This window comes from Lissotriton helveticus, chromosome 5_1 (assembly GCF_964261635.1).
Source record: "Lissotriton helveticus chromosome 5_1, aLisHel1.1, whole genome shotgun sequence".
Taxonomy (NCBI): Eukaryota; Metazoa; Chordata; class Amphibia; order Caudata; family Salamandridae; genus Lissotriton; species Lissotriton helveticus.
This window is the reverse complement of record NC_136065.1, coordinates 1,016,274,786-1,016,299,241: the sequence shown is the minus strand read 5'-3', so window position 1 is coordinate 1,016,299,241 and position 24,456 is coordinate 1,016,274,786. Positions and strand designations below refer to the sequence as shown.

General features: G+C 47.8%; 1 protein-coding gene across 2 annotated transcripts in view; it reads left to right on the top strand.

The window, feature by feature from the left end:
* EDRF1 (erythroid differentiation regulatory factor 1) overlaps positions 1–24,456 on the top strand; it is a 411,894-nt gene that overhangs the window by 273,751 nt on the left and 113,687 nt on the right. For both annotated transcript variants that reach the window (XM_078643521.1, XM_078643520.1), the window contains one exon: positions 20,162–20,422. In XM_078643521.1, the coding sequence (XP_078499647.1) occupies positions 20,162–20,422 (261 nt within the window). The remainder of the gene's footprint in view (positions 1–20,161; positions 20,423–24,456) is intronic.

Genomic DNA, 24,456 nt, shown 5'->3' with positions numbered 1-24,456 from the left:
CATCTATCTCTCGGCTTCCCATCCTTATGTATCACCACAATGGTCGGTAGACGTTGGTCACGAGGGAGAATACCGCGCTCTAAAGACTTCAAGAACATATCACGTAGATAGGGGGCCACCTTATCTGGGCGCAACTTGTAAAGTTCAATAGGCAAACCGTTGGGACCCATGGGTTTTCCCGAACGTAGGGAGCGAATCGCAAGAGCCACCTCATCCGCAGTTATTACGGCGTTCATGTGTTCTCTATCAACCTCAGAGAGACGTGGCAAAGCAATATCTCGCAACAGTAGATGCGAGTCCTCTGCCCGTCTGTCTGAAACAGAGGAGTACACAGTTCGGAAGTGCTCTGCAAAACACTGGACAATCCCTTTAGGTTCCGAAACCCGAGCACCATCCGCTGCCACAATGTTAGCAGAATGACCAAGTTCCGCGGGAACGAAGAAGAATCCCTCCACCTCCAGGACACAGAAGCAAGAATGCGATATAGAACACTCTACTGTCCCCTAAAAGTATGAGGGAATAACCCAAGGAGTGTCCACCACTCTCCTCATACGAGGGGGTCAGCTTGCAACAGGAGGAGTCTCAGGTGGTGGTCCAGGCTAGGAAACAAAACCAAGTTGCACTATGTAATGTACACTCTATCAGATAGTACAGCAACTAATGAAAACATTGACATGGGTGCTTGTAGCAGGTATTCTTAACCCAACTGAAGGTCAGGCTCGCCTTATCGATGAGTTCAGTGAAGAGGGAATTCAGGAGACCCAAAAACAGGCCAGGAAGTACAGAACTCACGAAGGACTCACACACCAGACACATAAAGAACAAACAGTAAAAGGAGTGAGGTGTACCGACCGGCTGTGTAGGGGAATAAACAGCGGAGCAGTTACACACTCAGGAGGAGAGACGCCCGGCCCCTAGGGAAGACCAGGGCGGAGCGCTCTCTCTCAGAAGGTAAAAATACAACAGGGAAAAAGTAAAGGATGCTTAGTGCCGCAAGGCTGGAGGGAAAAGAAATGAGGCGAGCAGGACGCCCGCAAAATGCGTGAGGAAAGGTAGGGGAGTCGCAAGAGCTTGCTCGAGCGAAGAGAGAGAAATGCCGAAGACCGGCACAAACTTTATCACAGCGCACAAAAATAGCGGGATACTGCAGGAAGAGGCGACAGCTCATAGCAGGCAGGATTTTCTCCAAGAACGCCCGGAGAGATCTGTAGCACGCCACGGAGGACGCGATCAGGAACCAGGAAGTGGAGAGGGGGGTGTGGTACCGGAACAGTAAGCCAAGCAAAGGCTACGTTCTGCCGCGCCTCTTTACTCGTGCTAGGGAGCGTCTATAAAATGCTATGAAATTATGGTTAGGGTTGTGGGCTAAATACCGGTTTTCATGCAATCCCACATGTCAAGGCTTCTAATTCCTAACACTCAATGACAGGCACTACCCGACTGGCTCTGTCTTTCTTATCAAGCCATGCGATCAATTTACCAGCTTTATCTCCCACATCATACAAACAACCCTGTTGTACCCTACTCATAGCCTTAGCCGCGTCGGTAACCGTCCTGTAATCAAGTTGTTTCAGTCGCAAAGCATGCATCTTAGCACGGGTGACCCCCCCGCTCCAAATCAAGCTCCAAGTCCGCGATCTCTGTCTCGATCTTAACCCCCTCCTCATCCCTCCGCTTCTTAACACCCGCTATCAACGACAGGGCCTGACCCCTGAGAACCGTCTTAAAAGCCTCCCAAAGCGATACAGCGGACGATACGGTTCCCTCATTTTCCAAGAAATACAGGTCAAGAGACTTCACCAGGGCAGAACGAGTTTTAGGATCCCGAAGATACCAAGGGTTAATCGGAGCGATCCGTCCCTCAGTACCGGAATCCAACTCTACCCGAAGCCACAATGGAGAGTGATCAGAAATTCCCCGAGCCAAGTGCCTGACTTCAACAATGGAAAAAGCCTGAGCAGCCGGCACCAGAAAATAATCAATCCTGGAGAGGCTACCATGAGCACCAGAGTGAAACGTATATTGCTGCTGAGTAGGATGCAACAGTCTCCAGCAATCTACCAGTCCCAAGGTGTCGAGGAAATTCGGGAGCCAGTTCTGTGCTCCCCTTAAATCTCTTGGCGGGTGTCGATCAATCCTACCGGAGACAACTGCGTTAAAATCACCCCCTAGAAACAATGATCCCTCAGGAAGAGCTAGGACAACCCGCCCCAAATCAGCGAAAGTAGTCGACTGCAGGCCAGGGGGAACATATACAGAGATCATCAGGGAAAGGGTCCGGCCCTCCCACCTACCCTTAAGAGCAACATAGCGCCCTCTATCATCCAAGACAACGTTATCAATCTCTAGCGGAAGAGAATTCCTAATGAGGATACCAACCCCCCTGGAGCTAGAGGAAAAACCAGCATGTGCAGCCAACCGGTACCCCCTCCTGTTCATAGCACGACAAGCATTACCAATCAAATGTGTCTCCTGAAGTAGAACCACATCAGGAGTAAGTTGTTTCAAAAGAATCATTACTCCTGAGGCGGAAAGCCGGGAGCCATACTTTATTTTATGCTGTGCTGACTTTCAAGCTTTTTAACTATTTGAGTGTGATTTTCAAATTGTGCATCTTAAAAACGATCGTACCTGACAAAGCCCTCTTGATCACGTCCTGGGACCCTGCTGAATGCGAGCAGCGCCTCCCTAACTCCGACAATGCCCTCTGGCTGCCGCCATTCACGGCGTGCACCGAGGCCACGCCCCCTCTCTGGCCACGCCCCCCCCCCGCCCAATCCTCACTACAAAATGTGCCATTGGAGGAAGCGCAGCGGACGAGCGCAGCGGGAGCGCCTAAGGCAAGCCCGTCTGCGCCCGTCCGCGCCTGGCCGGGCCCAGGGCCCTTAAACGCTGGCGGAGTGCTCTCCTACACACCCGACCTATTACGCTCCCTTCGTCCTCCTGTTAAACACGCATGCGAAACTCTAACTAACTACAGAGACAATAACATCGCATGTCGCGCGTGTAACTTCCATCTCGACACCCCACAACTATGTAGCCAACGACCAAGACCCAAAGACCACAAGACGACTCACTCTTGGCTATTCGGCAGTCTAAACTGCAGGTCGCTCTGCAAACACAAAAGGGAGCTCTTCGACCTCTTGTCCGACAACTCCCTTGACGCTCTCTTTCTCACCGAGACATGGCTACATGCTAGTTCTGGCCCAGACATCGCCGAAGCCTTACCGTCCAATTATGCTATCATTCGTCAGGACCGACCTTCCGGTAGCGGAGGCGGAATAGCAGTCATTTTTAGGAATACGCTGCAATGCCTTCTGGAGCCTATCCAGCTTCCTGCAAGTGAGGCGGCTCTCTTCAAGCTTCAACTTCATCCGACCTTTACTTTTACCGGCCTTCTGATTTACCGCCCGCCTGGCCCCACTCTACCTTGGGCCACACAACTTGTGGACTGGATTGCCTCGGTAAGGGTTAACTACAACCATCTATCCGTTCTTGGAGATCTAAACATCCATTTTGATGATTCTTCCAACAAACCTGGCACTAACTTAATTCAAGATCTCGCCGCTATGAATCTCTCACTATGGAACTCTGGTCCTACCCACAATAAGGGGCACCTTCTGGACCCCATTTTTTCCAGTCTCCCCCAGGTACAGTGCCAGCAGGCTCTGCCCTTAGATTGGTCAGACCATTTCCTAATAAAATTTCATCTGGGCAACCACCTAGCCGTCAGCCCCACCAATGGGACTACTAAGTCCATTAAAAGAAACTGGAAAAATCTGGACATCAAACGCCTTATGTCCACTCTAAGCCTGACTACTCCAGAGGAAGTCTTAAACACTGGCGACATCGAATTGGCAGCCTCCAACGTCAACAAATGGCTCTTAGATGCCTTAGACACCTGCCTACCCCTAGCCCACAAAAAAACCACTCCTCACAAACCACCTGCCCCATGGTACAACGAGCAGCTAAAAGCCTTTAAATCCAAATGCAAACGTTTAGAACGCCTGTGGAGGAAGGAGTACTCCCCAGCCGCCAATCTACTCTATAAAAGTGAGCTCAAGCTCTACCACAAAGCCTGCAAGAATGCTAGATCCATCTACGTTACTAAATCCATAACTGAAGCTACTAATAAATCAAAAACTCTTTTTAATCTTGTAAAAGAGCTTGCAGGCGCTAACACTTCTTCCAAACCTCTTCCCCTTGACAGCCTGAAATGTGAGGAACTGGCCAAATACTTCACTTCCAAGATTGAGACCATTCATCAAGACATAACTATACAACAGCAAGCCCATTCTACAAGCACGCAAAACCTCACACCCAATACAGAAGTTATTCCCACCCAACCTCATCTGTCTCACTTGCCTCTCAATTCATGGCCCGAGATTGACGTCCATGGCCTACGGGACATCTTAGGAAAGGTCAAATCCGGGTCGCCAGTCGACCCTCTTCCGATCTCCATTCTCAGACTCTTCGACACTCCTCTTCTTGCCGTGCTAAGCCAAACCTTAAACCTATCCCTCACCACGGCCACAGTCCCGTCATCTTGGAAACACGCCATGGTCTCCCCCCTCCTTAAGAAACCAACGGCTGACCCCAAGATCTTGGCTAATTTCCGTCCAATATCCCTCCTGCCTGCACTCTCTAAAATTCTGGAAAAGCATGTCCATGAACATCTCTCCAAGTTTACTGAGTCAAACAACATCTTGCACCCCTCCCAATCTGGTTTCCGTACAGGATTCTCGACGGAAACCACACTACTTGGAGTTGTAGAAAACCTCCGACATCTGGTCGACTCGGGCAACACTGCCGCGCTGATCCTTTTAGATCTCAGCGCGGCGTTTGACACCATCTCCCATCAAACACTGCTCGCGTCCCTTTCCAAGATAGGCATAAGAGGTAAGGCACTAGACTGGATAGCATCCTTTCTGACGCTTAGAACATTCCAAATCTCCTCCAGTAATGCGACATCTAAGGTCCACTCTTCCCCACACGGGGTTCCTCAAGGATCTATATTAAGCCCCCTGCTTTTTAACCTCTACGCAGCCCCGTTGGCCCAGATTGCTGAAAGCGCAGGTCTCAATATGTATACATATGCTGACGACTCCCAAATAGTCTTCTCTCTGTCAAATGACAACCAAGATACCCCCTCACGCCTTCAGGCAGGCCTTAGGGACATCTCATCTTGGATGAACAAAAATATGCTCAAACTCAACGGCAGCAAAACCGAGGTCCTAATAGTAGGCCCCGACCAGAACCTCTGGAATTCCAGACATTGGCCATTTGAAATGGGCCCGCTGCCAATACCTTCACAACAGGTCCGCAACTTGGGCTTGATCATTGATAGAGAACTGACCATGGAGCCCCAGGTGAACATCCTCTCAGCCACCTGTTTCACAATCCTAAGATGGCTCAGAAAGATCATATGGATGCTCCCTGATGACACTCAAAAGACGGTGAGAAATGCATTAATTACCTCCCGCTTGGACTACGGGAATGTCCTTTACTTAGGGGCACCTCAGGCAATTACAAAACGCATCCAACTGGTACAGAATGCGGCAGCTAGACTGCTCTGCAAATGCAATAGGAGAGACCGTATGTCTAGCCACCTTAAGGCACTCCACTGGCTCAAAATCGAAAACAGGGTCAAATTTAAGACACTCAGCATCATGCACAGGATTAAGTGGGGCAAGGCTCCCAAATATCTCCAGACCCTGGTGCACACCTATATGCCAACCCGCTGCCTGAGATCTGCCACCCACGGTCTCTTCTGCGTCCCTGAGACACGTCGGGCAAGGATGGGAGGTAGATCTTTCTCCCTCCTCGGCCCAAAACTCTGGAACTCTCTTCCCCAACCGCTCCGTCTTGAAAGCAGGTATTCATACTTTCGCAAAGCCATCAAGACCTGGCTCTTTAATCAGTGACCTCATTCATCCTCCCATTCTCTACCAACTCCTACCCTCGAGTACATTATTCTGCCCAGCGCCGGGAAGCCCTTTTTGGGTATCTGTCGCGCTCTACAAATCAAATAAATAATAATAATAAAAGCTGCAACACCACCCACGTTTTATCCTATCCCCCAGCCCATTTACATTCCAACTCATTAGTTTCAGCCCTCTACCCCCCCATCCCGAAAAAGAAAAAGAATCCAACCCCAGGAAGAACTCAGCACCTCAACCAAATAAATTAAAAACACATTGCCTTGCAAGGTAACAAACACACACCCCAACCCCCCCCACCAACAACCCGTTAATAAAAAAAACACCCCTGCATAAAACTGGAAAACCACCCAAAAGTGCAGTGTGCCTGTCTCCCCCACATCTAAATAAGCTACAGAAAGAAACTTAGAGGAGGAATATGACCCTCTAATAGCCCCGCAACCCCCGAGTGTATGTCAAATCAAATGTCAAGATTGTCGAAACCACAGTTCGAGGCCTACAAGAGACCCCAGTAGCCAAGTAGCAGGCGCCTATTCTCGTTCCATCGGTCTACTTTCCGCTCCGCCAGATTGCTCCTCCGATGGGCGCTGATTCGGTAAATTGTCCAGCCAGTAGTCCAGTTCCCTTGTACCAGACACCCCAATGCTAATCAGTGGTTCTCTGACAACCTCAAGCAAATAAAACTTGAGGTACGTCAATTGGAACGCATCTGGAGGCGGGATTACTCCCTGTCATCCAGACAGAAATATGTAACTGCTCGGAGAGATTATAAATTGGCTATTTTATCAGCCAAATCGTAGCACTTCTCTGATAGAATCTCCTCAGCCACCAACAAATCTCGTGAGGTGTTCAGGATCATGAACGAACTGACCACGGACGACAGGACCCTCCCAGCTCAAACACCGTCTAAAGAGACCTGCGATGCTCTTAATCTTTTCTTTATTGAAAAAATCATCAAAATAAAAGATTCTATCACTCCTACCCCACAGCCTTCACTATTTTCGGATATTCTTCCGGACAATCTATCTTCTCTCACCTCATTCCCCATTCTTGATCCTCCTTCCCTAGCGAGGCTAGCCAATCGTGTAAAATCAGGCTCCCCGGATGACCACTGCCCTCCCGCGGTATTGCGGGAGGTTTGTCTTAAACTACCTGAGTGTATACTTCCCCTCCTGAATGCTTCCCTCATTTCCGGCACAGTCCCTGGATCCTTCAAGGAGGCCATTCTTTTGCCTCTCTTGAAGAAGCCAGGGGCTGATGCGACTGAACCCTCCAATTATCGCCCAATATCTTTGCTGCCTTATCTGTCAAAACTCCTTGAAGCCCATGTCACCTGGTGTCTCTCTAGTTTCATCGAGAGCTCGTGCTTCCTCGAGTCCAATCAGGCCGGCTTTAGGCCGGCCCATTCCACGGAAGCTGTCATCCTGGCAGTCATGGATACTTTGAGAGGGAACGCAGACGCCAAGAGACCACAGGCTTTGGTCCTTTTGGATCTGTCTGCCGCGTTCGACATGGTGGATCACGACATCCTTCTCCACCGTGTCGAACAAGCTGGCATCCGGGGCACAGCCCTCAGGTGGGTGGAGTCATTCTTGACGGGAAGATCACAAGCCGTGCGCCTTGGTCCCTTCACCGCATCTAAATACCCTATCACTTGTGGTGTTCCCCAGGGCTCTTCACTCTCCCTGTTATTATTTAATCTTTATCTTCGTCCTCTAATTCTCTCCCTCCACAATTGGGACGTTATCGTCTTCAATTATGCTGACGACCTGCAGCTCGTCTTTCCACTCGATTCCCCTCAGGCGACTAATAATTTCCATGCCGTCATGACTCATATCCATCAATGGATGAATCTGAACCAATTAAAACTCAACCCTGGAAAGACTGAGCTACTCCTCCCTGGCTCCAGTGCCGCTTATTGGGGTCCGCAGTTTTGGCCTCCCGATTTGGGTTCCCCCCCCGACACCACTCAAGGCCGGTAGGAGTCTGGGGGTGACGATCGACGCCGAATTGTCACTCAAGGCCCAAGTAGGTGCCACGATTTCTTCGTGTATGTTCCAACTCCGAAAAATCCAGAAGATCAGGCACCTACTTCCACATGCGGCCCTGTGTCAGGTCGTCATGCCCCTCGTCATATCGCGCCTTGATTTCTCGAACTCCCTCTATAATGCACTCCCGCGATTTCTTTTACACCGCCTCCAGGTTGTACAAAACCAGGCAGCCCGTCTCATATTTAAGATCCCTAAGTGGCAATCGGCGAGGCTTCTGATCCGTAAGCTTCATTGGTTGCCAGTGAAGGAGAGAGCAGCCTTCAAGATGGGCTGCATGGTATTCAAATCCCTTCATTCCTCTTGTCCTGCTTTTTTGAAATCCCTGATCACCCTGTATCAACCCGCTCGCTCTCTCCGTTCAGCTTCCCATCACTTGGTTGTCATCCCCAAATTTAAACTTAATAAATTTGGAGGCCGTCGATTTGCTTTTCTTGCCCCCAATTTCTGGAACTCTCTTCCCCTGACCATCAAATCTAGCAACTCCCTTTTTCAGTTCAGGAAACTCCTTAAGACTTTTTTGTTTACCCTTTCTGAATAGATTTTCTCCGTTCACTTATATGTCCCTTCAGCCAGCGCCAAGAAACCTTCGGGTGTTAGTGCGCTTAACAAGAATCATTTAACATAACATAACAGTCAGACACCACGTCTGGTCGATCGAAAAAATAAGTCCGCTCCGCATGTTCAATCCTCAACTTGGCGGGGAAAAGCATGGCATATTTGAGTCCTATATCACGCAAACGTTTCTTAACGCCAAGAAAACCAAGTCTTTGCTTCTGGACCGATTGGGTGAAATCTGGGTAAAAGCTAATAGTCGTGTTATCATACTTTGTAGGTCCACCCAACCGCGAGGCCTGCAGAATAGCGTCTCTATCACGAAAATTAAACATTCTCGCGATTATAGGCTGTGGTGGGGCGCCCAGTTTCGGCGGACCCCCCGGCACTCTGTGAGCGCGTTCCACCGTGAAGAACTTACTGAGTCCCTTAGGTGCCAGGTGGCTGACAATAAGATTCTCGACAAAGAGGTCAGCAGCTGGGTCCTCCGCCTTCTCCAGGACTCCAATAATACGGACGTTGTTCCGCCTGGCTCGTCCTTCATAATCCTCCAGACGTCATGTAGGGAGATTACTGGTAGTCTTCAAGCGACGGACCTCCGTCTGTAGGTCGGTGACATCTCCCGTTAGACTGGAAGTTTTAATGTCTAAAGATTTAACCTTTTCGTTAGTTTTGGCCAGGTCCGTACGGATCAGGTTGACGTCAATCGCCACAGTGTCCAGCTTATGGGCAAGAGTCTCCATTTGCTGCCCCAATAAGGATTTAATCCCGTCGATTGCCGCCATGACATCTTGCAGGGTCAACTCAGTTACCGATGATGGCGGGTCTTTCGGGTCGTCTTGCGACCTGCCCGATCCTCCAGGAGACCCCCTGACCTGGGCATATCTATCCATGACGTTAGTTTGGGTATAGCTGCCCCGCCGGGTGGGTTTACTTTTCTGCTTTTCACTCTCCGGTTTCCCCGCCATTGCGAGGAACAGGGCAACTCGGTCCGATGAATCGAGTCAGGAAGATGGCGGAGCCAATTCCCCACCAGCAGAAGCAATCACGGTCAAAAACAGGCCAAACGCTGTCCAGATAGGACCAAGCAAGGCGAAAGTACAATCAAGAGTGGCACAGCGCGGTAGTATGTAGGCACAGGGGTGGACACAGACACAGTCACAAGTCACAGGTCTCTATGGCAAAAGCGAAAGTAAAAGTGACTAGACCGGTCGACTCAACCCCAACAGGCCGTTGTTGTTCGACTACAGCTTAGGCACCATGCCAACTCCACAGCCGGGCGTCACAGAGATGAGGCCTCAATCTTCAAAGCGCCATAACACCTGTTCCCGGAGTCTGATTCGGAATACAGGTTTCGCCTCAGTCGTGGTTCACCTTCACGATAACGTCGATAAAGGACAGGATAGACGACAGGATAAATGCGGGAGGTTACGAGGGTCTCGGGAGCCCTAAGCTCACACGGCCATCTTGGTTGCGCGCCAAGCTCCTCCTCCAATATTGGAATAGTTTAATTTACTATTCCAACTCCAGTCTGCGCAACAGTAAGGAAGGTTTTGGACTTAAATTTCAACACCACTCCACAATTGCGCCCCCCCCCCCCCTCAAAGCAAGTCATTGCATTTAGGCCTGGTTGTTTTAATCCTAACAGTAGCGATTCAGGAGTGTGTGGCAGCGGGTAACCCAAGATCTCCTTAAGCACCTCTAATCTCTTTCCAGAAATGATGGCATTCCCAAGGGCGCTAGGTGGCGCACATCTAAGATTGCCGCAAGCAAGGTCTTCACCAGGCTTCCAGATGCCCTGGAAGCCTGGTGAAGACATCCGTCATTTATCCGTCTATCTACCTAATGTTACCAACTGCTGTTGCCATCCACCTGTAACTTAAGCCCCTCTGCCTCACTGGACGAAGGACCGAAGGTCCGGGTGTATATTTAGACGTCACCGATGCCTTGCTGCTGACTGGTGAGGATAACGAGCTCCCTTGCTGGAACCCTGCTGGGCGGCTGACTTAATGTGAGCACCCCGGCTCCCCACGTGGTCTGAGGCCGTTGCTGCTCCTAGCTGAATCGAGCACTACTTCTGCGGGGGAAGAGACCTTGCGCACCGGACTGCTGCCTGCCTGAAGTGGTGCTCTACCATTGACGCTACGAGGTGAGCCGCGAGGCATTTACAGCTATCGGATCCTCGCTGCCTCTGTGGGGATTGCGTGCGGCCATTATGACCCCCCCTCTTGGGAAACTCTGCTCCTTCACGTGCCGCTGTTGAGGCCTTTGTTAGGCGGGGCGGCCCGCATCTACTGGCCTCCCCCAGGCGGAACATTACACTCAGAGAGCTGCAGCTGCAGCTGCATCTGGGAAGCGGCTGGGGTGTGTTGTGCTGTCTTGAACTGGAGCGCATTTGGGCTGGTTAGTGCTCTTCAATACATACTGGAAGGCCCCCCCCCCCCCATGCTTGTCTGGAGTGTTTGGGACTCTGCCTCGCTGTGTCTGAATACCGGCTGTGGCTGCTTGGAGCCAAACTAGCATATCGCGAGGGTTGGTCCGCAAACTTTACAACTGCCTCAGCCAGCTACACAGGTTCCTGAATCCCCGCATACCTACATGAGGTTCTAGTATCAGACTTACACAGCCTAACCCTGGGTGTTGTGATCGTGGCGGCGGGAACACCCTCCTCCCCCCTTCTTCTTCCCTGCACAAAGTCCTGCTGAGGGAACACGCTCGATCCATAGGTGCAGGCTCTACCCCTGCGCTACCACTCTGGACATTCCTCTTTCATACACCGGAATACCCTGTCCCTCCTCCGCACGTTTGCTACAGACCCCCTGCTGCCCTCAGCTGCTTGGACCCCTTGTCACCTCTCTTTTGGCTGTCTGTCAGCAGGTGGAGGCCGGGTGCACTTTGGGGCTCTCTTGAGGCATCACCTACACGGTGTGATAATACACAGGTGGAGGGAGCATCAGGTGCTCCCGGTCTGAGGCGTCTATGGCACTAAAGATTGTTGTGCGCCAAGAAGTTATGGGGAAAACAGATACCCGCCAACCCAGATTGACATTTGAGTCCAAGAAGGCTGTAATGCGTTCCACCTCAGTGGACTCCGAATCGCTGGACATGGATCCTAGCCAATCATCCTCGCAGCCGCCTGGGGATGACGTCAAGACATTACTTTTAGCGTCCAGCACAGCCTGACAAACTTGTCCGGGACGATGGACACCATGAATAATCATCTGGATTTCCTGCTTCATAAAGTCGACATAATTACAAAAAGGGGGTGGTGATGGACAGAGTATCTGAGTTAATCAGAACACTCCTACCCAGTCAACAGATCAGGTCCCCGGGAGCTTGTTTCCTTCCCAGTGTAAGAATTGGCTTTTGTAGTCTGGTCTGCCCTGTTCCCATGATGCACTGGGCCAGGGACAGACTAATTTGCATACAGCCAGGTTCTGAAACTGGGATGGTACAATGAGCTAAAAAACGGTGTTGGATCTAGCCCTGATCTCTTGACTGGGTGAGAGTACTCTGCTTAATTCAGAGACTCTGTCCATCACCACCCCTTGTTGTAAATCATAAAGTCGACAAGCATGACGGGCAGATAAAGGAAGCTGAACGTCACATCTCTGAAACTGAGGATACCACATCTCAATTACAAGAACAAGTCACGAGCATGGACAAATTGCTGAAACTTATCTCGGCCAAAAATGAGGACATTGAAGCTCGAAGCCGCCGCAACAACATCCTCTTAGTGTGCATTCCGGAAACTACCAACATCGGACGGATGGAGGATTATGTGGAGCGTTTCCTGAAAACCACATTCGGGCGGACTCCTTTTCTCCCCATCTTGCGGTGGAACAGGCGCACCGCTCCCTGGGGCCACGTCCTCCACCGTGCCACCATTATCGCCAGACTTCTTAACTTCAGGGACCAAGATACTGCGCTGCAAAAAGCCTGTGAAACAAAACCGCTACAATTCGAGAGCAATTCTTTCTCGGTCTACCCGGATTTTACCCTTGCGGTTTAGGAGGCACATCGGAAATTTCTTCTCGCAAAGCAAGAACTGCGTAAAGCCAATATAGAGTATGCCCTTTTGTACCCCGCTAAGCTCCGGATTTTCCATGGAGGCAAACACATCATCAGTACAAATCCACAACAGGTGGATGTCTTCCTGAAGAAGATAGCAAGAGATTCGCCATGACGGGACCTCGACTCCAGATCATCCTCTCCCTCTGGCAGCTGATCGCCAACAGGACTGTAGTGGTTTGCCTTTCCGAAATACTACGCTGGGTCATACGGTCATGAGGACTTCATATTGTTTTCTGGTGCCGTTTCCATTGTTGGAGGAATTTCTGTGTCTATCGTCAGGACTCGATAAGTGCACTGTGGGCTTAGTTTGTTATACTCTTTAATGCTACATCTTTGGCTATACACTACTTGTATAATTGGTAGATAATTTAGGTACTTCACCGGGCACCCTCCCCCACGTTGCTGGTCTCCCCCTTGGGGGTCATCCCTTCTTTTTTGCTCACCCCATGGGATTGCAATACAGCAATGATGGGTCATGGGAGGGGTTTTGTGCCCACTTAGTGCCCCCTTATGGGAGCTCCCCTTGTATGTTTGTTTTTTGGGTTGGGATTTACTTGCTTTACATAGCCCTATCCCAGTTTTACTGGATTTGCGAACATTCACTTACCTACTGGAACTTATTGGGTGGGTGGTTGACTACTGGCACGATTGGGGTGCATTTGTGGGTGGGGGGGTCTGCGTATTTTTGATTGTGATGATGTCACCTTTGCTGTGGTATTTTGTGGGGTGGGGTGGGAGGGGTTGGGGAGTTTTTTTTTTTTTTATTGTTCCGTCATGCGCAATGTACAAATCTTTCAATATGTTAACCATGGCACACATACCGGCAACACTGATGAACGAACACACAATCACGTCATTCCCTTTTATCCCCGTTCCTTATGATGACATAACCTAAGCTCCTTAGTGTAAGAATGCTTACATGGAATGTCGGGGGATTGTGCGACCCTCGAAAGCGGAGACAGATTTTGGCTTCCTTAGATCGCCACCAGGTACAAATCGCCATGCTCCAAGAAACGCATATGGACCCCCGCACACCTCCATGCTATGGTAACAGATGGGCCTCTGCCTGTGCATTCTCCTCCTACTCCACTTACTCTTGTGGTACACTTATTCTGGTTAAATAAATACACCATTCATATTGGGCGGCACATACAGTGATTATTCAGGGTGCAGTTGTATTATGTGGGGTACTCTGGGCACACAGTCGTCACCTTGGCGTGTAGCTATGGCCCTAATCATGATGACCCTAACTTCTTCACTACTCTGTGGGGACGTATACTAGACGTAGGCTCCTCACATATGTTAAGAGGGGGGGACTTCAACATAGCCTTGCACCCAGCAGTGTACTGCTCCAACCCCCTTCCTCACCATTACACTAAGACACGCAAAGCACTAATGGGGATGTCGGAAGGAATACTGGCTTGTAGATGCCTGGAGGTACACACACCCAGCTGGGAGAGAGGGTACATATTTCACATCGGGCCACACCATGTGGTCTCGCATGGACTACTGGCTTTCCTCACGAGGTACAACTCCCTGGATTCAGTCTGCTACTCACTTTGCCCGCACATACTCTGATCATGCCCCTGTGTACCTTGAGATAGCCCCCCCAACGCAGTGGCCACCCCTGTTGCTGGCGGCTAATACCCGAGACCCTTCTAGATACAGTCTTCCAGGCCGAGCTTGGGGAGGAAATAAAGGATTTCTTTGACAGAAATAAAGGTTCTGTAGATCAGATGACCTGGCTCTGGGAGGCCTTTAAAGTCACTGTCCTGGGTATAGGTATGTCCAAGAGTTTCGGGGTCCTCCTTGACATCAGACTGACTCTGCAGCGACTGGAGGTTGAGATGCGGCGTCTCGAGGCTGACGTGGAGTGATGGATCTGGCACAAATAGAGCTTTTCTTCGAGAGAAGCTGACAGACTACGTAACAACTGCACCCCGTGAGGTGAAGTTCTGAGGCAGGTATTTCACTGCTCGCCGCTATGGGGAGGGTGAGCGACCCGGCCGGGCTTTGGTTACTGATATTGGACAGCCTTGTTTTTCTAATTATGTGTTGGAGGTGGTCGATGACGAGGGCGCGCAACAGAGACAGTCAGGATATACTTAATTCATTTACCAACTTTTACGAAAATCTGTATACAGCACAATGTTCTTCACCCCCAGACTTCCCTCCCCTTTTCGGCGACATTACCCTAGGATGGCTGGGGACACGCAATGCAAATTCTTGGCCGCACCATTTGAGGATGATGAGCTGCGGGAAGCCATTATGCAGATGCGGTCTGGCAGGGCACCGGGCTCTGACGGCCTACCCAATGATTTTTATAAATCATACATTGATAAACTACTCCCCATATTAAAAGAAGTTTTTCTCGAGGCCCACGAGTCGCAAGTACTCCCACCCTCAATGAGAGAAGCTCTTATCACGTCACGGTTAATGCCAGCTAAGCCCGCTGACCGGTGTGAACCTTATAGACCCATGTCCTTACTGAACACCGATACCAAGATTCTTGCTAAATTGTTGGCTAATCGTCTGTGCCTTCTCCTAGGTAAATTAGTTCTTCCTGATCAGGCGGGTTTTATACCCGGTAGAGCGACATCCCATAATCTTTGTACTTTGTTTTCCATCTTGCAGACAGTTGATCCCAAGTTAGCATTGGAGGCAATCATTTAGATGCCTCCAAGGCTTTTGAATCAGTGGAACGGGATTACCTGTTTACCGTTATGCAATGCAGGGGACTTCCTGTTGGTTTCCTATCCTGCGTCCGATTGTTGTATACGTCACCCACAGCAAGAGTATTGATTAACTGGCACACCTCCCCATCCTTCTCCCTGTCCCGAGGCACCCGCCAGGCATGCCCCCTCTCTTTTTTGCCCTGGTAATGGAACCCCTGGCAGCAAGGATTAGACAACATTTCAATCATATGGGTCTCCGCTGCTTCCTACGCCCTGTCGTCATATCCCTTTATGCGGAATATTTACCCTCTATATAAAAGACCCTCGCCAAAATCTAAATCCACTCATGCGTGAATTTGTTACATTCGGTGGTTATTCTGGCATTAATATAATTTGGACTAAATCCCGCTGACTAGTGCCGCCACTCCCTTCGAGATGGACTATCCTATTATATGGTGTGACGATGAGGTCAAATACCTGGGGATCTGAGTTACGGCGGATCGCGAAGAACTTATGCACCTTAACTATGGATGTGCTATAGAGCATATCACTGGCTGTATTACACGCTGGATAGCGCTACCTCTGACTATGGCTGGTCACATATCTCTTATAAAAATGGTTATACTGCCGAAATTCCTTTACTTGTTCCTCAATATTCCATACGATCACGGGCGGCATTTATTTAGTACTCTCGGGTCAGAATTGATTAGACTAGTCTGGGGTGGCAAGCCACCCCGCATCCAATGGGACACACTGACACGACCTTATGAGCAAGGAGGTTTGGACATTCCAAACTTTGAGTTATATTACATAAGTGCGCAGGCAGACTTCACTCACTACTGGTTCATCCCCCCTGCTACACCCCCCATGTCGCCACCGAACATTGGCTTTCGGACCCGATTCCATTGGCTGGCGTTCTACTCTCCAAAGTGGAACCCCGGGGAAGAGATCCGACTTCCGTGGACTGCACAAAAAATGCTTGGGCCCGCATCTTGGTATAAACGGCAGTACCTGGTGTATATTCCTCTCTTCTACTGCTAGCCTATCACCCTGATGTTGCGTTGCTGCAGGAAGCCATATTTATAAACATGGCACGCACTCAGAATATCCGTACCTGGGGGGACCTCTACTTTAAGGGTAAGTTCCGCACTCTCCAATATTTGTCATGATCCCCCAACCTCTACCATGGAAACATTTCTATATGCTCGCGTAAGGCATGGGGTACAAGCGTGTCACTCCACGTTCCCCTCTGAGCCAGCCACTTTGACACCTCTACATCACATCCTTCAGGCAGATTCCGCTTCTCACTTGGTGCCCACGCTTTACCACTCACTGTATGTTGACCACGACTACCTGCCTTGCACCTCCCGAGCTAGATGGGGGGCAGAGCTGGGCCAGGAGTTAACTGATGAACAGTGGACCTACTGCTGTCAACAGACCGAAAAGGTCTCTTCGAATAGTAGGCTGTGTATCATTCACTACAAATTTCTCCAGCGCAGCTACTATATCCCATTGCGGCTGCACAGGTATGGCCTGCGTGACTTCGATAACTGTGCTAGATGTTGAGCAGGATAAGCAGATTTCCTACATCTAGCGTGGACATGCCCTGGAGTGTATGACTACTGGCAACAAGTTCTCGAGGCCCTGGACTCCATGACTTCCACATCTATTCCCAGGTCTCCACTTATTATGCTTCTAGGCTATACTGCACACATTCCTGTTACGTACAGAAAATGTGTGTCCTTTTGTCTTGTTTTGGCTAAGTGTTGTGTGGCCTGCAGGTAGGGTTGCGGCCCTGCACCTAAATTTACGGAGTGGCTAGGCGATATGATTCTTTGGCAAGAACAAATCTGTACATATGCTGAATTGCTCCCCCGCTCCTCACAATCCCGTGACATATGGTGACCGCTGCAGGCATACTTGTTGGGAACACCCTGTCGCTGCTGACTTATAAACCCACACACTTGCTACAGGTTCCCTTATGTGCCTTTCTTCTGTAGTTGTGAAATCTGCTGTGTAAAAATCACTTCTGTCGTGTGGCTTGTGTTGAAATGCACAGAATGCTTATGCCATCGTTAATCATACTACTGTTAAATGCTTTTAATGTATCTTGTCGCGCTTTGATATCTCTCTACTTTGAATGACAAGGTTCCTCATTTGATGATTGCAATACCTAACCAGCTCATGATGATAATGTACTTTACTGTACTTGTTGAATGATCACTTGTATCTCGCTGACGGTTTGTTTCAATAAATTACCAAAAAAAGAAATGATGGCATTCCCACCAAATATGAATCATACAGCCACAGTGTCCACATTGCCATCAGCACATTGGGCTAGCAGCTGGAAATATTCTGCCCGCCTTAGTGGGGCGATAGTGCGATTCATAAAACAGTTTGCAATGTAGTTATTTTGAGAATGTTTTAGTTTCTAGTAGTATAACCTAGATCCTGCTGAGACAGCAACCTAGCGAGAAGTTTCTCAAACATAATTTCTTTCTCGTGTGGTGGCTAGTCTAATTTCTGCATGCACTGGCTCAGCTAGGCATACTGTAGCCATTCAGTTTCTTCATGATGGAAATTAAGTTTACACTGCGTAAATGATCCACCATTGCGCCCTCCCCCCAAAGCAAGTCATTGTAACGACTTGCGTGCAGGACGGTTGCGTACAAACCACACATTCATTTTGTTGCAGGTGCTGTGAAGGCACAGCGTGATTCCGGCTTCGTCCTAAAGGACGTTTCCCCCATAAATGTCATCACTGCATTACACAGGGCCAACTTCATGGTTAGGTCTGTGCATACATCCCTTAGTAAAGTCTTGGTCAACTAATGGGAATCGTATTAATCCCTCCCCTTTAATGCTGACCACTGTTAGTGAAGATGCTTCGGATCCTACATAGTACAGCATTTGAACACCACCTGATCATTCACGGGCAAACTTTAACGGTTCAAATTCTTAACCCTCAGTTTCCTTTCCCTGTCAACACTTTGAGACACACTTGGCTTTATAGTGTAGATACAAATGTTAAAGTAACTAACGACCATTAAGATAGAAAAACAGCATATCTTTGGTCTAGCGTCCTAATTGCAGTCACAAAATGTTTACAAGCATTAACAACGCTAATATGCCTGTCCTTGGCAAGCTGGTGCTAATGTTATTTATTTTCTTTTGAAGCATATGCCACTAGCATAAAAAAGAATTAAAAAAAGATAGGATGTTACTTCCTGAATGTGACCGCAATATGCCTGGAATAATACAGCTAAATGGGGAAAAAGTAAGCATTGCTCAGAATTTTAGTAGAACATTCCAGGTGCTTCCTAGCTGGCAGATGTACATAGAACCAATTTTTAGTTTGAATGTACAGGAAAATATGTTTTTTATTGACGTAAAGAAAAGGTATTGTTGGTTTTAAATTACTGCATCCATCTGAAGACATAGTTTAAACTTGCAAGGATGACTAAGAAGATAAAGGATACCAAATGCAAAGAAAATACAATTTTCACTGTAAAGTATTGGCCCACTAGCACCGACATGCAACTGCACTTATTAGGTTGATATGCACAAGCAATCAGGCAAAATGCTGTCCCTCACACTGCAAGAGAGCCAATGGCTAAAGTGAAGTTACCATTGACCCATGCTGCGGCTGTGGTGAGCTGAAGCAAAATGCGAATGACATTTGAATAGACCAGTGGCTCAATAGATAAAGGGCTGACCGAAAACTCCTTTATATATTTACGTTTTATTTATTCATTTTTTAATTATGAGGCTGGAGAGACCGATTCCAGAATTAAGACTTTCCCCTTATATTCATCTTCTTACCACCTTGCCATTATGTATCACAGTCTAAACCAATCTGCTGCCTACCTAAGCCCACAATTTGAACTTAACCAGCTTCTTTCTAAATGCAACTACGGCACATGCTTTGGTCTTGTAGTGTCGTACTACTGCTTGAACCACACATCAGGGAGCATCTCAGGCTACAAGACCACATAACGTGACTGCTGCTTAGCAGACGCCTCCAGTGTATCTTCATGAGCCTTGGTGCACTTTACATGTCAGTGATGGCTCAGCCTTTCCAGAGAGATCTTAGTGACTACCACTTCTCCCTCTAGATCTGTCAGCCTCCAACGTACATGATCAGCTCACTAACAACTCTCTTAACCTTCCAGTCTAGACAGAAATGTAACTCAGTGATTTTGACTTAAGATGTTACTGATCACAAAGACAAAGGCAGTGTCATATTTATAGACCTTCTCGCACATGAAATCCTCAAATGTCTAAACTGCATCTTTATATACTTATTTGTGTAAGTAGCTCACCTACCTCTTTCATATGTGTTTGTTTTTCCCTATCAAAGACAATTCACTAACCATGATGTCATTGCTATTGCTCAGAACCTTAGGAATAACTCACATAGTAGATCCTTGCCTTCATGGTGCTCCTAACAGTCTGCAGATTTGCAGCCTGTTAAATTTCACCTAAAAGTAAGTGAAAAGAGTAAGTGGAAATAGCCATGGCTTTAAAAGAATACATTTTGTGGGAAATGCCATTGACTGATTATTGAAGACAACCGGTGCACTGCAGGTAAGAAGGAAGAACAAGAAGAAAGAGCTCAGTGTTAGAAGAATTAACTTTTAAAAATGGGAGCAAAGCTGTTCCTTTATGCCACAAGCCAATCTCTCATGTATTGAACATTCCATGTATTTTATTGTTTGCACCTTTTATTATAATTATTTGTCTATTTTTAAATCACTGATTCTGTGTGATTATTTATTACTGCTTATGTTTCTGTGGTGTGATTCATTTCGTTAAGTAACCCACCAGGCATTCATGCTTGTTTTTTAAATAATACATATATTTTTTTTAGATTATTGCATCTGCCAATTATATGCTTTCTGAGCTTTTCCAACTTGATGAGCCAAAGAAGGACGACAGTGCAGAGTACCCGTCAAATGGGAATTCAGATGAGAGCTATAGTGAAGAAGAGGAGGAACTGCCTGACAGTGATGAAAATGGATTTGACAGCACCAGTGCAGACATTCCACAAGATAGTAAAGCGGTGGCAGTGATTGAGTCAGTTGGCGAGCTTTCTGTGCCAGAGAAATATAAATCTACTCATCAGATACGAGTAAGAAACCATTTTAGGTGGTATGGGTAATGCTCAGGGTAATGCAAAAAATTGCTGGAAAGCATATCCAAATTACTTTAGAGCAAGCTTATACAAATTATTTTGGAATAGACAGATATTCACAATGAAATTGATTACCTCTAACTCTCCAACTTACTATTGATTAGGCCTTAACTTTACATTTGATTTTGAAACTTATGAATATATTTTTACTGAGTTTCACTCATTTTATTGGAAATCACTGTTAGAACAGTTTGATAACAGAACATATCCTACTAACTGGCTATCATGGTTTTGTAACCTTTGTGCCTAAATCTGCATCCTTTTAAAAACATTTTTTTTTTTAATTTATTTTACACCAACTGTGGTTAATACACATGCAGTAAACGTTCAAGCACATACACTTACTAGTCCATTTACTCCCTTGTTACCCTTCCTGCCCTGAGATGCATGTTACCAGATGTGGCCTCCCTTTGCTCTTCTATCTTGTTTATCGAAGTATTTGGGGGGTATTTTGGAGTATGTAGAGCAGCCTGGGTAGCGTGATCATTTTGTAAAGGGCAGCCCTGCCCATGATTGTTAAGGGGCGTTTATGCCACCTTTCCTCGTCTTTGCAGAGGTCTCCCAGGATCCTTTCTAGGTTCAGCTCCATAAATCGTCTGTGAACCAGTGTGATCTCAATACCCAGGTATATGAAACCCAAGCTAGTCAGTCGGAGATCATCTGTCATGCCCCTCGCGCCCCCCAGTCCATATTACCCACGAGTTATTGTTTTAGTCTCCGCACCAGCTCCACTAATAAAGGGATACCTAGGAGAAGGTGAGGGCTTTTATCTCTATTTAAGCCCCCGGTCACCATTCTATTAAGGGCTCCCTGAAATATGGTTGAGCCCACCCTGACCTATAGGAGTCAGGGTGAACCTGATGATGAAGCATGACACTACTAGAGTGTGTGAGGGTTATATATAAAAAAAAATCTTTTCCTTTCCTGCACAAGTCATGTGGAGCTAGCATACCCACTAGGGGTGACCCACCCCTCTACACCGTGTCCCGTGCATATTTTCCAATAAACCCCATGACCCCGGGCGGGATACCTTTTGGTTACATTGATTTATCTTGGGAGGAAATTTCCCTTCGCATCCAAAGGGCCCTCTCAACCCTCCAGATACAGCAGGTTTTCCTTGTTTCGATCCTTTTTGTTTATCACAGTAATGGCAGCACACCTTCGTAAGGCAGGGTAGCCAGTCTTCCCCTACCTCTGTGACTGGCTGTTGAAGGCAGGTTTGCCGCATGAAATCGTCCACTACCTCCAAATTATGCAAACATTCTTTCGTTCTTGGGTTGACTATCTGTATGCCGAAGCTGCACCTGACTCCTCCTTTTAAAGTGTTCCCCTTCATCGGAGCCATTCTGACCATGGTTTGGTTTTGTGCCTTTCCCACAGGAAAAAGTCCAGGACTTTCAGTCTATGATCCCAATCTTTCAGCCTCGGCCCTGGATTTCAGCGAAGTTGACTCTTAGGCTGCTTGGACCGCTGGCCTCCTCTAGCCTTCTGGTCAAGCATACCCTGTAGAATATGCAGGCTTTGCAGTGAGACCTAAAGTCCTAGTGGCCCAACATCAAAGGGACCTCTCCAGTCACATCCAGATTTCAGAGGAGACTTCAAATAGTCTGGAGTTGTCGTTAGTGAACTGCAATTGGGTCAGTAGCAGACCACTCGCCCTTCCTCACCGAGAGCTGACAGTGGTGAACGATGGTCTCCAGGGTAAATTATCTGACGTTCTGTTATTTGGTCTGTCTTTTGCTCAGTAATGCTTTTCTTAGGGCATAATTTAGGGTCATCTTTCGGTTTACTTATGAATGCCAGATCAGCTTTCGTTGTTTGTCACCTGCTGTGGTACGATTTTTTTTAAAGGGCTACAATACCTGTGTCGCCCTTTTCGTTTTGTCATGCCCAAGTTAGACCTTAATTAATTCCTGACAAATCTGAAGTGCACTCCTTTCGAACCGCTTCTCCGCTCTCCCTTACCATCATGACTGTGTTCCTCATTGCCATCACCTCTGCACGGCCTGTGAGTGAGCTTCAGGCTTTTTGTGTCAATTCACCTCGAACTTCCTTCTTACTACACTGACTGGTTTTGCAGACACTGACATCCTTCCTGCCAAAAGTTGTGACCCCGTTCAATTCTGGTGAAACCCTCACCCTGCCAGTGTTCTGTGATCCGCTTCACTCCTCGAAGGAGGAGGAAAGACTTGATTGCTTGGACCCCAACAGACCACTGAGCTTCTACATAGATCGTACCAAAGACAACTGTGTGGACAAACCGCTCTTTGGAAGGTTCTCTAGAGCAAAAAAAGGCAAGGCGTTCAGAAGAGAACTATGTACTGCTGTATCGTAACCTGCAATAAGATCTGCTGTGCAGTGGCCAAAAGCAGCTGCCAGAAGGAATGCATGCTCATTCTACCTGCGCCAAAGCTGCTACCACAGAGTTGGCATGCAAGTCCCCGTCCTAGACATTTGCCAATTGACTATGTGGGTGTCAGTCCACACGTTCATGCAGCATTATTGCCTGGACCGTCAGGTTTGCTGGGAGGGGCATTTTTCCTGCTCGGTCCTGCAGGACTTTCTGGTTTGAGTCCATTCACGGACCCACCTCTGAAAAGGTTGAGCTTCGGTATCTATTTAAAAGATGAGGAATTTGTGGCTAGAGGTCTCTATCAGAATAACTAATTACTTCCCTTAGGTAGACACTCGATCAACTCGCAGACTTCTCACCATCCCTCCCATCCTCCCTGTTCTGTGATTGGACTGTATCTATTAATAAGATCCCAAGTCTAGGAATATGCACACGGTCTACCAGTTTGCTTTTTTGGCCCCGCGTCTGGGGTGCAGCCAGTCTCGAAAGCAACTGACGTAATTGGGTGGGAATGGAGCCAATATAGGCCCACATGTAATTTCCAGAGCGGAACGGCATCCGCGTGGAACCACAAGGTGCCACCGTCTGGCATGCAGAGGTACTGTGGAAAAGTTTTCGGATCCTGTCTGTTACCTGTGAGAATATTAAGAAGTTGACCAATCTGCTGCTAGATAGTCGCTTTCAGAAAGAGCGCCTCCAAAAGTAAGTAGCTTGTTCATTCAGGAGTTTCAGTAAACATTCAAATGTAAACTGCATCTGGTTTATATTCTTCTGGAGTTTAATTTTGAAAATTCTATTTTTGTTCACTAAAAACAAAATAAAACCCCTTTTTGCCAGTGACTTGGGGCCCGATGTACGACTTACCAATTTGCAACTCGCAGATTGCGACGCATTTGCGAATCGCAATTTGGTATGTACAACAGTGTCTCAGACACTGTCTACGATTCCTATTGGGGTCGCAAATTGCATGCTTCATGAATATTGATGAGACAGGCGCAATTTGCGACCCCATTAGGAATGGCTAGCACTCCCACCATGTCCGGGACTGTTTTTATGTAAAGCAGTCTTTTTTTAATTTTTTTTGTTTAATGCAGCCAGTGTTCCTTAAAGGAAAACGGGATGCTTTTTAAAAAGAAAAATTAAACTTTTCAGTTTAATTTTTTTAAGGGCGGGCAGTGGTACCTGGAACCACTGCCTGCTCTTAAAAATATTTTCTCACATAGCGGAGAGGTTCCACAAGCAACTGAAAACCTGGCTATTTTAATCTCAAAGTATGCTCCAGCTATTCTGTTAGCGCTGGGAAGACCTCTGGCGCATCCATGCTCTCTACAAATCAGATTAACATAGCAGTGTGCCCAGCATTTGGGGAACCTTATACATGCAGTGCTGTCTTAACCACAATTGGATTGGTGGTAGGTCCGGCTGCCTGCCCAAACCAGAGCTGACAGTGGTGATAGATGCGTTGCTGCTGGGATGTGGAGGTCATCTACGAGAGATGGAGAAAAGAGGACTTTTTTTCCTAGAACAATTTCAGCAGTGTGCAAGGGATTTCACCCCCTAAAACAACATTTTTCAAACCCTGTGAGGACTGTCACAAACAGATGTCTGTGACGGATCT